The 14,330-nt window shown below is 39.7% G+C and overlaps 1 protein-coding gene across 1 annotated transcript in view; it reads left to right on the plus strand.

The window, feature by feature from the left end:
• Positions 1–14,330, plus strand: part of LOC115606411 — a 91,812-nt gene that overhangs the window by 53,269 nt on the left and 24,213 nt on the right. The window contains exons 41-50 of the mRNA XM_032919866.1: positions 502–579; positions 1,879–2,397; positions 2,814–3,170; positions 4,234–4,584; positions 6,255–6,386; positions 7,276–7,425; positions 7,990–8,106; positions 10,744–10,917; positions 11,591–11,798; positions 13,054–13,220. Coding sequence (XP_032775757.1) covers positions 502–579; positions 1,879–2,397; positions 2,814–3,170; positions 4,234–4,584; positions 6,255–6,386; positions 7,276–7,425; positions 7,990–8,106; positions 10,744–10,917; positions 11,591–11,798; positions 13,054–13,220 — 2,253 coding nt within the window. The remainder of the gene's footprint in view (positions 1–501; positions 580–1,878; positions 2,398–2,813; positions 3,171–4,233; positions 4,585–6,254; positions 6,387–7,275; positions 7,426–7,989; positions 8,107–10,743; positions 10,918–11,590; positions 11,799–13,053; positions 13,221–14,330) is intronic.

A 14,330-nucleotide genomic window follows, 5' to 3' on the forward strand; every position in this document is an offset into this window, starting at 1 on the left:
TGTCTGTGGGTGGGTATTGAGGGTAGAGTGAATAATAATGGCAGTAGTTCTCTTGCGGCCAACAATTATGCACAAGGACTTCCCTTTATGCGGCAGGGTACACAGCTGATGGCATTTGAAACATGGAATGTCTACTTGTGATGGTGGTATTTTCTGGGCCAAACATAAGAAATACAACTATCTTTTGTCAGAATCAAAAGCCAGAGTTTCAAAAATAGTTCTATTTAGCAAGTAACTGTTTCCTACTGTTTGAAGATAGTCTTCTGCCCTTTTCTATGCTGATAATATTTTGGCATGATAATGCAAGATTAGCGGTGTGATTTAGCTTCAAATCCACTAAACCATTTATCTTTTCAAAACTGAAAAATTTAATCTTAAAGCTATGTTTTAGTATCTTCAAGCTTTTTATCTTGAAAGAAGTCTATTAGCTTGCTAGTTTCTATCTTACTTCCCTCTGCTTTTTTTCGTGTTCTGAATGTGCTTTGTTGATAATGCCAACAGATTGCTTGCAGTGGAGAATCTGCTAACGAGCAACTTTCTGGCCTTTGCAATGGAGCACTTACACTTCATCATTTTGAGGTACTGGCTTCATTTATAAACTCTGCTGTCAACAGCATACTGTCTTAACTACCACTAATGGAACCTAAGTACTGAAAGGTGTCAGATGTAGAAGTGGACTTGAGTTAGCTGAAAGTTTTACATGCACTGTCAGATATTTTCACTTTCTTAATATTCACAAACAGATCAGAATACTTCTGATCAGCAGGGAAAGTTGCACTCAGTTTCACCATCAGGCAGTGGATTGTTTATTCTGAATCAGAGTTGTCAGCAAACTTGCCTTCAAGTGGTACAGATTTACATCTTTAGTGCACAGCTGTGAGGAGTACAAAGTGGAGGGAAGGGATATTTATGGGCACAACAAGTGCAATTTTAAAGGTGGTATTCCTGTGTCCTACAGCAAACAATCGAGTTGTGCTGCTTCAGAGCTCATTGCAAGAGTTTGCACCTAGCAACTAGCAGAAAACTAGTTTCAGGAGATAAAAGGTATGCACCAGGCAAAAGGCAAGAATCACATTAATGCTTCTAGCTGAAGTCTCCAGACTGTGTCTTCTGCAGGTAGAACTGAACTCGGTGTGAATGATCTTGTCCTGTTATTGAGCAGCCAACCTGATATAAACTGGACAAGGGAGCATAGAAGGCACAAGCTGAGAATGTCAGAGTTTCCTTCTACTTACTCTGTTTTCTGCTCTTTCTAGCTAACCATTTGTTTGTGAAAGTCCCTATGGCTCTTGAACTGTTCACAAAAAATACACCTTATAATCTGACATATTCTTAAGAATGTGTTAAAAACATCTCCTGTGAGTGACAGTACAAAAGGTTACATTTGTCTCTAAAAAGACAGTAATCGCAGAGATTCTGATTCCTATGTATGTTCTAATGGCAAAAAAGGCAAATGCATTTCAGTTCTTCCCTGAGGTAACATGGGTACAGTATGCGTAACACTTGTCACTCCTGCTGAGGTCTGAGGGGAATAGAACATATTCCCACAGTGCTAGAGCCCTATTTACTCATAGTAAAGAAAAAAAAGGAAAGAGCGATAATAGTAAGAGCAATAGCAGTTGTTTTTTCTGGTATTAGTAACTGCTTTAATGGAGTTGTAGAATTGGGGTTTCTTTTCTGTTAATTTTGTTGTGAAACTCAAAAAGATTTTAGGCCATCTCTCCATTTGTTTAGACATTTATAAATACGTAGGATGAAACCAAAATGGTGTCAGGGTAGTAGGCAAATAGTTCTCTTTCAGTAACATGAGCATGTAAAAACAGTATATGGCCTGACAGGAAAATAAACTTGACAACAGTTTTTCCTGTAATTTTCCAGACTCCAGCAAGAGTTTCACTGAATGGGTCAGTGTTTACCAGCAACTTTACTCTCATCTTCTTTGGACACATTTCTTTTCATGACATGTTTGCCTGCCTGCAACTCCATGCCACCACTAACATCCAGCCTCATTTAAATGTTGACTTCCAGCATTCTTTACCTTCACTTCAGTCTCTGGGAATTGCTGGAGAAAACCAAGTGAAGGTGTCAGCTGTGAGAAGTGACAAGTATAAGGGCATGTTTGATATTGTCCTTGGGCCTTGCAGTTTGAAAGCTGATGGAGAAGTGAGCCTGGCAAGCAATGAAACAGATACAGAATGGGTACTTACTTTTAGAAACAAGTGTGTCAGTCTAGAGGTAAGCCTGGATTGTTTTCTGCATGGCATTATAGTCTGTGTGTTTCATATCATTATGAGTCACAGAGAACTATCTCCTGACACAATTATTTACGGAGAAGAAAGGTTTGGTCATTTAAGTTGCTATGGTAGAGCAATGAGTCAGAGCACTTGCAGAGGGAATGTATTTGAAGATGAAAATTTGGAAATATACAATGGTTACTGCTGTTACCATAAAATAGTTGCTTAATAATAGCTTTTTAATTAAAATAAACTTTTGTCCTAGAATCTAATGCAACGCATGTCCTTTCAGTTTGATATTTTGAAAGCTTTCTTTAAGGTTATGAACTTTTTCTTCTACAGTACTTGTGAAAGGATTGTTGCAGGATTTTTTTTTTCCCATACCATTTTTTTTTTATTTCTTTTTCTCTTGTTTCACAGAGAAATTTCTGATTTCTTTTTAAAACAAGCAATCTTGTATGGTTCTTTCCAAAAGCATAATGGTTTGGAAAGAAGAAATACTTTCTCATTAATTAGAAACAAATTAAGAAGACATTTGCTTTACCTTGCACGCTTTAAATAGTATTTTTTCTGTTGCAGAGAATGGGATTGCCTCATGCTGTAGCCTTTGGGGGCTCATTTCATCAAAACATCTGCAATGTTGGCTTGTTAACGAACCTCCAGTGTGATGGCAGAACAGTTCATGTGCAGATAGACACTTCCTGCAGACGCGAATATACACTGCAAGGGGTGCTCAGGCATTCAGTTCACTGGCTGAGTCAGCTTGGGTTGCCTTCTGAAAACTCTGTCTTATTATCTGCACCCACAGACTCCGCCACAGAGGGCATTTTGTTGCTGCAGGCTGGCAAGTGCAAACTTAAGGCTAGAGGAGATCTCTCTATTCAGAATAAAACTGAATGGACACTGGAAATGGAAACAGAATGTCAGCTTCTGCAGGTAGATCTTGGAGGCTTTTAAAGAGAGATTTTGGATCAAATGCAGGCCATATAGGGTTTTAGCTAAAATTACAATGTTTGAGTGCTCAAAAGCCACTCTAAAGACATGCCTGTCTTACAACATTAGGCAAAGAAAGTGTTGAATGTATCCTGTTCATAGGTGTTCTCTGCAGACTGAGACAAGTTTGGCTTTTGCTGCTTGTTACCTTCGCAGACCAAGACTGCCATCTAAGGTTGAACAGCAGTTTTAGTTTGAACTATTCATCCAAAAATGCATTTTCTGGTCTGTCTTTTTTATCAGAGAAGCTGTGAAATTTCAGTGGGTTCTTTTCCATTTAGCCTCACTGAAGACATTAGGAAGAGTTAGTATGCAAATTCAGGTGTTATTTCCAGATGTTCATAGGCATTTATGTTCTGCTTTTAACTCCTTGGTATTAACTTCTTCAATTACCAAGTAGCAATATAAAACCAAAAATTACAGGAAAGTGTGTGTCAACCATAGTGAAGAGGGAATGAAAACCACTTAAAGTATTAAAAATAGTAGAATTTTCAGGTTTTTTACAAATACTCTGAAAGAATGAAAGGAAACGTTTCATTGGGATGTTGCACAAAACAAGCTTGAAGTTTTAGTGTTAAAAAAAAAAAATCCTTATAACACCAGATGCAAGAATGTTTGTTCAGCCTGTTATTTTTTGTGGGTTAGTTGTTTGAAAATTGAGATCGGTCTAGTCTGAATGAAGCAGAGGATGTTCAGCAAACTTTGCCATTCTAAAGAAACAGGCATTTTGTATTTTTGTAAATATAAAACTTCATATAGCTACAGAAGCTGTAAATTCTTCAGGGCAGTCCTGAAATCTTCCCTCAGACCTTGTTCAGGCAAAATTGCCACCTTACCATTGGGAGGAAGATGGCAGTGCAGAGATTGTAGGTTTTGTCTGTGGTCTTGTAACATAAAATGTCCTTTTCCATGTGCTAGAGGGAGGAGGAAAAAGACTCAATGCTGACTTGTCTTAAAGTGTATGATGTCTAATCCAAAGGATATATATTTTTTAAAATCCTTACAGGATCTCCGTATTCCAACTCAGTCGTGGCTCACAGGATCTATTCAGAAAGACAAGTGCCAAGCGGAACTTCTCTGTGTCCTTGAAACAGAAGGCAAGACTGCCCATCTTGAAGTGAGAGCAGACTGCAAGCCAAAGGTTACACTGGAAATTCAGTTCAGGCATGACCTCCCTCAACTGAAGGAAATTCCAAGGGAAAACATGCTGTCCATCACTGCACAAAACCAGTTAAAATATCATATGGGAATAGGAATGAAATCGGGTGATTGTGAGCTTCAAATGAATGGGGACTTTGACCCTGAAAAGAAGCTTCAGTGGAAAATGGTTATAGAAAACAAATGCCAAACAATTCAGGTATTGGAAGGAATTTCTTTGCTTTCCTCTTGAATTTGTACATGTAAACCAGGATCTTTGCACCTACTAAAGTCAAAAGAAAATAGTCTCATGATTTCAGTGGTAGCAGAGAAACAAGAAAAACATTCTCTTCTTTCAATGTTATATATTACTTTTGGAGCAAGTCATTCACTATAGTTTTCTATGACATAAGGCAAATTTCTGTGAATCTACCTACAGTTAATGGACTTGCTTGGACTAACTCCAATGTAATTTTTTAAAAGCATGGTTGAGAAATCTGCGGGGTTTTAATCTTTAGAAATAAAGAGCATTCGAAGTTGTCTTTGGCTTTGTCAGCAATTACAGTTTCTCAGCAGTATGGCAATCAAACTCTGAAATAGTTTAAAATATGTATGTAAATAGAGAATTTCACATCAGAAAATTTTCACTTAGCTTTACAGAAAAGTGAAATTGCTAACAAACTCGTATGCAATGTATGAAGAACATTGCAGAGGACACAGAATGAAAATGCCACCATTAAACAGATTTCCTGTGAGACCTCAGTTGAGAAATATTCTGGGGAGTTTAGTTGAAAAACAACAATGACAATGTTCAAAACATTTTGAACAAGCTGTTTTGGACTGCCCTGATGACCTATTTCTCTGTGGTAATTCTTGCAGATGCTGGCCATATAATTGTCCTTGAGCCGAAGCTCACCAATGACAATGTCTGACTGAGCACGACCAAATCGCACCTTCTGTTTCATTAATGAGATTTAACTTTGGGTTTGGTGGGAATGTCACTATAGATGCTGAGTGAACAGCAGCTAGCAGGATAAGAAAAAGAGTAGTGTCTTTGTCAGAAAGATTTAGCCAGTAGAAAAATACATTGAAAACTGGAGTTCTGTGGATGAATATCACCCTGTATCACACAAATGTGCCATCATTTGCGGTACAGTCTCATTTCTATACAAAACAAAGGAATCGAAGCCCTGTCTCTGGGACAACTGACCTGGGAGGTCCCCATCTCTGATGGGGTCCCTTGCTGACCCCTTCAGTGATTCCCAAGTAAAGAAAGTCAGTATGCCATGACCTGTTTCAGCTAGGTAGCATGACACACTGAGCTCCTTTTGCCTTATGATGCTGTGAAAAATGGCACTTTTTCCCTCAATTCTTGCCGAGTAGTTTGTTTTTCCAGGCCAGACTGTTGTAGGTGGCTGGAGGGGGAGGAATTCTACAGCAGGATTTCTTGAGGTAGCAGTTCTGAATTTAGCTGGATTGTGCACTGACTTTTCCTACTGAAAATTTGTGTTGCTATTGGAAATCCTGATATCATGGCACTTGGCCTCTCACAGATCTCACCAGTCAGTGCTATATGGGCAGGAATGTAAAGGACAGAAGTGTACAGAAAGTTTGAGAGCTGTTACACAGAAAGATCTGTGAATTCAACATGCAAGTCACTTCAATCATCAGAAATGTCAGACGTATTCAAAATAGAAAAACAAAATGTATAAAATGTAACAAAAAGCTGTCAAGATTTCTGAAACATCTTATGGATATGCTGCCTGATACACTTGATTTACAGCTAGGTGCTATTAGAGCTACTTGTTAGGACTAAGAAGTCTCAGGTGTATAGTGTATTGTGGGTAAGTGTAAAAGTGATGAAGTTTTGATTTTATTTTGCTTGTACAGGATCTTGGAGCACCAGTAACAATTGATGGTTCAGGCTATGTTTTGATGGATAAAATGCACCTAGATTCACAGACTTGGATCACTGTCGATGAAAGTAAATTACAAGGACTCCTTATACTTAAAGTCACTGGTGTAAGTATCCTGCAGGCTGTTGGACTGCATGTACACAGTACTGAGTAACATACTCTACAAACTATTTTATTGGAACAAATAATCAAGCTTTAGTAATAAATGTGAGAATAAAAATAAAATCTTTGAAAATCTGGCACCTGTAATGTGCAGTAAAACAGATGTATAGGATAATAGGATCCTATTGAGGGAAGTGCTGTGGCGTTTCCCTCAATAATTTCCTTGTTATGCTCTTTGTGTGTACTTTTTTAAATTATGCTATTTGACGTTCCTTATATTATGTGGCAAATATGTTAAGACATGCAAACCCACGAATGCTGATCTTGCTCCAGATATATTACAGGTACTTCAGGATAACAGTCTTCATTCATCATGAAAGCATACAGCAAAGCACAAGAAGAATAAAAGGTGGTGATTTATAGAGCAATCACTGTGATTATGCAAAATAATAGGCAGCAATTGATTGAGATACTGCTGTTTGTTTCTTCAGTAAAACAACAGCACAACTTGCTTTCCTGTTGACAATTACAAGCTTGGCTTCTCTTGTAATTGGTGCAGGAGAGCAGAGTACACACAGAGAGAAATATCTTCTTCCTTGTGATCATTTGCTTTCTTTGCATAACTTGTAATTGCTAGTGGGAGTTCTTTGCCACCAGAGAGAAACATTTACATCTTTTTCCCTCTTAGCTGAAATATGTGGGTTTTTTAATCCTGTTAGGCTTGATATTTTCCTCTTTCCCAGTGTAACTTCCCTAAGTTCAATGCAATTGGTTTTAATTAGTATTAAATGTAGAACAGACAGATTTGCTAAATTTCTGGTTTGAGCTGTGTATTGCAGCAAGCTTTTGGGTTCTACACAAGCTTTGCTGTTTATGCTGAGAAATATTAACAGGAAAGACAAGAGCTGGATGCAGTGCTAACCCATAACATTCAAGGAGCTGCTGACATTGGCATTCCTATGAGGATGTTAGTTGATGTGGTATCAGAAAAAAACAGCGACTTCTATAAAAGACTTATTCAATTCTGTGTGGACAGCAAGCAAGTAAGTGTCTCCTCCATATGATTAAGATGTGAAATAAAGGTTGAAATGAACTAATTTATTTGGTTGTTTTGATTTGAGAAACAAATTGATTTGTTTCTCCATTTGAAATAGCTAGGGCCTTTACAGGAATACTCTGCAGGGGCTGGTTTGGTTGTAAAAGCCTTAAATGAATGAAAGCAGTATCTGTCAACAACTCCTGTGCAGTACGGTCTCATTTCTATACAAAATAAAGGAATTGAAGCCCTGTCTCTGGGACAACTGATCTTGGAGGTCCCCAGGTCCCCGTTGCTTCTAGCAACAAATTTGACATGAGCAATGATCCATGGTCCCATTTGCTAACTGTATCAAACCTTTCTTGCCAAGTATCTTCACTTGGTGCAGCATATTCCCTATTACAGTACAAAGTTGTGACTTATAAAAAAAATTAAACAATTCTGCACCATGAATTTTTCATAGAATTCATAATTTTACTCTAATGTGTAGTTAGTACAATCATTACAATTAATCAGAGAAGTCTCAGTATCAGAGTTAACTTCTGTCTTTTATTTTATTTGAACTGAACAGATTACAGAAGAACTGAGCTTTGTCCAGAAGCTGGATGTTGTGTCTCTTAACTACGAACTTACTCATAACATAGAAGCACTGAAGACTTTGCAAATAAAAGACAGGATTGAGTTGCAGGTAAGTTATTGAACAGTGACAGGGGAGACATGAATCCAACCTGGAATCGTGCCATGATGGAAGCTGTAGCTGTAGAAGTCAGATGGCAAAGACCAGAGGGCGTAGATGTGACTTTGTACTTCCTGCTGTCTCTTTTTTTTCTCCCCTAAAATTCAGGGCACAAGGGAGACCATTAGCTCCCTTTTTTCTCAAGGGGAGTCCAGATGCTCACTTTGTTCTCGAGGGGTTGGGAGAAGAGCTGGCTGGACCAGAACTTTTCATAGAAATAGGAGGTTGGTTCCTAATGCCCAAACCACAGCTAAGCTTACAGCATGCAGTGCATCAGGAGGGCAATGCATTTTAGCTCATATGCCTAGTCTGTCTGCAGTGTACCTTGTGTAGACTAGACAGAGGTGAGTACTGAGATGATTTCATGGTTTACATTCCAAACTGTAGTTTCCTCACAGACTCTGATTGCCTGGCATACTTTTTTTATCTGAGATATACACAAGCCTACAGCACAACACTTACTCTTTATTTATTACATAACTCCTTGAATAGGGTTAAGGCATGGCCATTCTGGAGAATCTGTGTTAAAATGATGAATTTAAAAATAAAAAGGACATCTGTAACTATGCTTTTATACAATCATGAGATGAGGGGTTTTGACACATCTTTGAGATGAAGGTTAGGTTAGGAAAGCTAAGGCCCAGCTAGAATTAAGTTTGGCAGGGGATGTAAAAGATAACAGGAAAGGATTCTATAGATACGTAGCAAATAAAAGACAGACTAGGGACAATGTAGGCCCTCTCCAGAAGCTATCAGGAGAACTGGCTACCATGGATTTGGAGAAGGCTGAGGTTCTTAATGACTTCTTTGCCTCAGTCTTCACTGGCAAATGCTCTGACCACACCACCCAAGTCTTGGAAAGCAAATGCTTTCCAAGAGACTGTGAGAATGAAGACCTTAGGCCCACTGTAGGAGAGGATCAGGTTCGAGACCATCTTAAGAACCTGAACGTGCACAAGTCCATGGGACCTGATGAAATCCATCCACGGGTCCTGAAGGAGCTGGCGAATGAAGTTGCTAAACCACTGTCCATCATATTCGAAAAATCCTGGCAGTCAGGTGAAGTTCCTGATGACTGGAAGAAGGGCAATATAACCCCCATTTTCAAGAAGGGGAAGGTGGAAGACCCGGGGAACTACAGACCAGTCAGTCTCACCTCTGTGCCTGGCAAAATCTTGGAACAGTTTCTCCTGGAAAGCATGCTAAGGCACATGAAAAACGAGGTGGTTGGTGACAGCCAACATGGCTTCACTAAGGGGAAATCCTGCCTGACCAATTTGGTGGCCTTCTATGATGGGGCTATGGAACTGATGGACAGGAGCAGAGCAGTTGACGTCATCTACCTGGACTTGTGCAAAGCGTTCGACACTGTCCCACATGACATCCTTGTCTCTAAATTGGAGAGACATCAATTTGATAGATGGACCACTCGGTGGATAAAAAACTGGCTCGATGGCCGCATGCAAAGAGTTGTGGTAAATGGATCGATGTCCAGTTGGAAACCTGTAACGAGTGGTGTCCCTCAGGGATCGGTGTTGGGACCGGTCCTGTTCAACATCTTTGTCGGCGACATGGACAGTGGGATGGAGTGCGCCCTCAGCAAGTTTGCCGACGACACCAAGCTGTGTGGTTCAGTTGATACGCTGGAGGGAAGGGATGCCATCCAGAGGGACCTTGACACGCTTGTGAGGTGGGCCGATGCCAACCTTATGAAGTTTAACCAAGCCAAGTGTAAGGTCCTACACCTGGGTCGGGGCAATCCCAGGCACTGCTACAGGTTGGGCGGAGAAGAGATTCAGAGCAGCCCTGCAGAAAAGGACTTGGGGGTGTTGGTTGACGAGAAGCTTAACATGAGCCGGCAGTGTGCGCTTGCAGCCCAGAAAGCCAACCGTATCCTGGGCTGCATCAAAAGAAGCGTGACCAGCAGGTCGAAGGAGGTGATCCTGCCCCTCTCCTCTGCTCTCGTGAGACCTCACTTGGAGTATTGTGTACAGATCTGGTGTCCTCAACATAAAAAGGACATGGAGCTGTTGGAGCGAGTCCAGAGGAGGGCCACGAGGATGATAAGAGGGCTGGAGCACCTCCCGTATGAAGACAGGCTGAGAAAGTTGGGGCTGTTCAGCCTGAAGAAGAGAAGGCTGCATGGAGACCTCATAGCAGCCTTCCAGTATCTGAAGGGGGTCTACAAGGATGCTGGGGAGGGACTCTTCCTTAGGGACTGTAGTGGTAGGACAAGGGGTAATGGGTTCAAACTTAAACAGGGGAAGTTTAGATTAGATATAAGGAAGAAGTTCTTTACTGTGAGGGTGGTGAAGCACTGGAATGGGTTGCCCAGGGAGGTTGTGGATGCTCCATCCCTGGCGGTGTTCAAGGCCAGGTTGGACAGAGCCTTGAACCACGTGGTTTAGGGCAAGGTGTCCCTGCCCATGGCAGGGGGGTTGGAACTAGATGATCTTAAGGTCCTTTCCAACCCTTACGATTCTATGATTCTATGATACTGCCTGAACTGCCTAAAGAAAGAACCCTGACTGACAGGAGCTTTACCTTTTACAAAGCTGCCTTTTCACAATTTACCTTTGTTGCACACAGGCTATCCTAAACCTGAATGTGATCAAGAGCTTTAGTATTAAAGCACATTATGGTGCTCACCTAACAGCTCTTGAGGGACAAATCCAGGAGTTTGAAACAAGTACCAACATAACTGGGAATTTCCATCATACTTGGCCGTGGCTGCTACAAGCAGGAGTCCCATCATCTTTACAGGTAGTTTCTTTTTTTTTATTTTTTAATACAAGTTATTGTCCTTTATTATAATGTAACAACCCCTGGCTTGAATGAGAGGTACCATTTTGTAAGGTACAGGATGGCAGCTGAGATTTTCTGATATTTAAAAACTGAACTATTAAAAATGTGAACTAGTGATATATAAAACTTCTTTTTGGCTGCTTTCTGGACCAGATTATTCCATTCTGATCAGTGTTAGCATAGTGTGTATTGATACTGTAACTATAGGAAAATAGTTTCAGCATGTTGCATCAGGAATTGGAATATTGCTTCTATGTTCTTTAATGGGAATTTTATATTTAAAGAAGTACTACTTCAAGTGCTGTTTTCAGGGAAATATTGGAGTACCTACTATCTGGTAGATATTGGCAGTGTGCATCGATCACGGATCCTTTACAGAAAGGGAGTCGTGTTTTTGTGGGATGGAAGAGAACCTAATGAGAATTCGATAGAAACCATTGAGGCTGGTGTGGTTTGTAATTCATTCAATTGAATGGGTTCATACTGGAAAGTCATAGATCATTAATAAAAGGCTAAGATTTTTTGTTAATGGATAGATTTTTGACTAGAGAGAACTTTATTTCACTTCCATTTGTCTTCTGTTTTAAAATTAAATAGTATTTAAATGTTTCAAGAACATGTAATTTTTTAGGTGGTTGTAGTTTTTCAAGGGGGAAACACAACTCAAGAAAGTTACGTGCACATTGCAGCTGGAGAAACGTCAATCACGTACACAGTAAACTCCTATTATGTTGGTCACCAAGTGGCTATCTTATGCCAAAGTGTACATAATAGCGAGGAACTACAGGCATCTGGCTACCCTAAGGCAATCAACTTGATTTTCAGATTACAGAAATCAGGTAGGTACCTGCCATTTCTTGCAAAGTTCTTTGTTAGGTAATAGCTCTTTAAGGATGTTTCACCTATTCCTTCAATGGCTACAAACTGACTAAGATTTGCTGGTAGTGCCTAAAAACGGCTTTTTCTTGTATTTAAGTAAAACTGTCATTCTTTAGCTGCATCTGTTATTAGTTGCATTACATCTGTTTGGGTTTTTTATTTCCAGAAAAGATCTCATGTGGTATAACACCTGATGAAACAGGTGATCCCAAAAAACTTAGCTGCATAAAATAAAATTCCAATATCACACACAAAACCCCCTTGTTACAGAGCACAAAAAGTGTGAATTCCAGTGTAGTTTCAAGAGGGCTTTGAAAATAATTCTAAATCAGTTTTGTTGTTTGAACTGGAGGGGAAACAGACCCATCCTGAATAAGCCAGTTTATTCTCAAAACTTGCCCTGGCATAAATCCTATCTGCATATCCCTAAACTGCTGATTCACACTGTGGTCAAGTATCTTCAATGCCCACATGGAAGTATATTCATGTCAAAAAAAACCTTAACAACTGTGAGGGCACCAAAGAGCAGGAATTATTGAGGTTAGCAGAGATTGAATCAATACTAATGTTAGTGTCACAATCTCCTTTCACCCATTCTGATAAAAGCAACAGGACAACAAGTGGCTTTCAGGACACCCACCAGAGTGGTCACTATATGATTGCATATACATCTGTGATTTTATCTTCTCTGTAAAGAGTTTTAGGGTTTCATATCTCTCATTTTTATCTCTTAGCAGTCTGTATTTTCATCTTCAAATATGAAAAGCTGGTAGGAAGGTGGGGGAAAGATCTTCAAGTTGTGTTGCTTGGGCAGTGTTGGTCTGCTGTGGCTGGAACTGAAGAAGTCAGTAGAGGTCAAAACAGCTCAGAGCTCCTCTCTACAAGCCACTACTAACTGCCAACTGCTATAGTTGGCTCTATAAGCTACTCAGCTCTAGGTGCAAAAACACACTACAGTTGGGAACTGACTTGTCACTTAACACTTGTATGTGAGTACACAGACTTTGTTAACTCTAGACTTTGTGTGTGCAGGGACAACCAGAGAACTCTGCACTCCTCCAATTACAGGCCAAAGCTCTTTTCATCCTGAAAGGATGACTTTTCAATGATGAATATCTTAACCCAAAAGCTAGCTGGATTGATTTTATGCAGGTGGCACTGAAACTTCTTGAGAATGAGCCCTTCAAATGGCACTGGTTTTTTCTTGCTTTTTAGAAAACAAAGCCAAGACTATCTGTGAAATCCAATATGATGACAAAGATATATGTGTGACTATGGATGTCGACACAGACTTTCAGCTTTACGGTATATTTGAATTTGTGGTAGAGGTGAAGCATTCAATATCACTTCTCCATCATCTGGGACTTCCCTTCTTTCTTAAGGTAATAAACCACAGATTTTTTTCTTGTGTTTGGTTAGGGCTGTTATACTAGCATGAATCCAGAGCACTTCCAGTGACCTCAGTAAAATTATTCCAGGTTCATACAATTGCAGATCAGAGGCGACTTGGCCCAGTTTATATGAATCCTTGTTTAACTTCAGTACACAGTTAATGGTCTGTTTCCAAGGAAACTCAACAGGTACCTGAAATCCCCAGTTTCAGGATTAATCATTTCAGGAAGGCACTCATCTACAGTCACTTCCTAGCTGATATGGCTTACTAAAGTAGGAAGGACTTTTGGTAGAAAACACCTCTCCTTCTGTCCTGACTGGGCTTAATCCACACCACCTCCATAACTAGAGAATTCCTTGACTTGATTAAACCATTTGTAGCATAGATACCCCAAATGTTTCAGTGTTGAATAAACAGAAATAGATTTGTATTCCAAACTACTTGGTGGGATCAACAAAGGCTGTACCCTTTCATCCCTTGGGAGAAAGCAGTATTAGTGCAAATGTCTCCTTCCCTTTTGAAGAGTGGTACACAGAACAGCATGTCCAAGTAATCCATCACTTTCTCTTCAAGTAAGAGGATGTATAGCTAGGATACAAGATTAAAATAGACTTTTCTGAAAATAGATCAATGTGAAACCTGCATATTAAGTGTCAGTGTTTCAAGGGAATGCCAACATTTTATTAAAAGGTATTAGATATATCCCCTGCTTCTTCCCCCTTACTATTGAGCAAAATGTCTTTTATTCTCTAAATGTTTAGGTGAAAAAAAGAAAACAGAGATAGTAATTCTTTAGGTGCCTCATTCATGTATAAGGTATGAGTGTAATTATGGGACTTCAGAAATGACTGTTCCCACAGACTTCAGCAAACACAAGATATGTTGAAATTTAAGTGTGGGAGAAAGTACTCATCTTCCCCAGAGGGATTCTTCAGCAGTTTCAGCATAAAGCTGTAGATGAGTTAGCAGCTGTGGGAGGAAGAAAATATCCTAGAGTAAAAGATTTGTAGAGCTCCATCTGTTTAATCCAAAAAAAAAAACCAAAAACTAGGAAAGGCAGTTTCTTTACAGTATATAAAAAAGAAGGGTAGAGGAGACA

The sequence above is a fragment of the Strigops habroptila genome, chromosome 4, assembly GCF_004027225.2.
Source record: "Strigops habroptila isolate Jane chromosome 4, bStrHab1.2.pri, whole genome shotgun sequence".
NCBI classification, from domain to species: Eukaryota; Metazoa; Chordata; class Aves; order Psittaciformes; family Psittacidae; genus Strigops; species Strigops habroptila.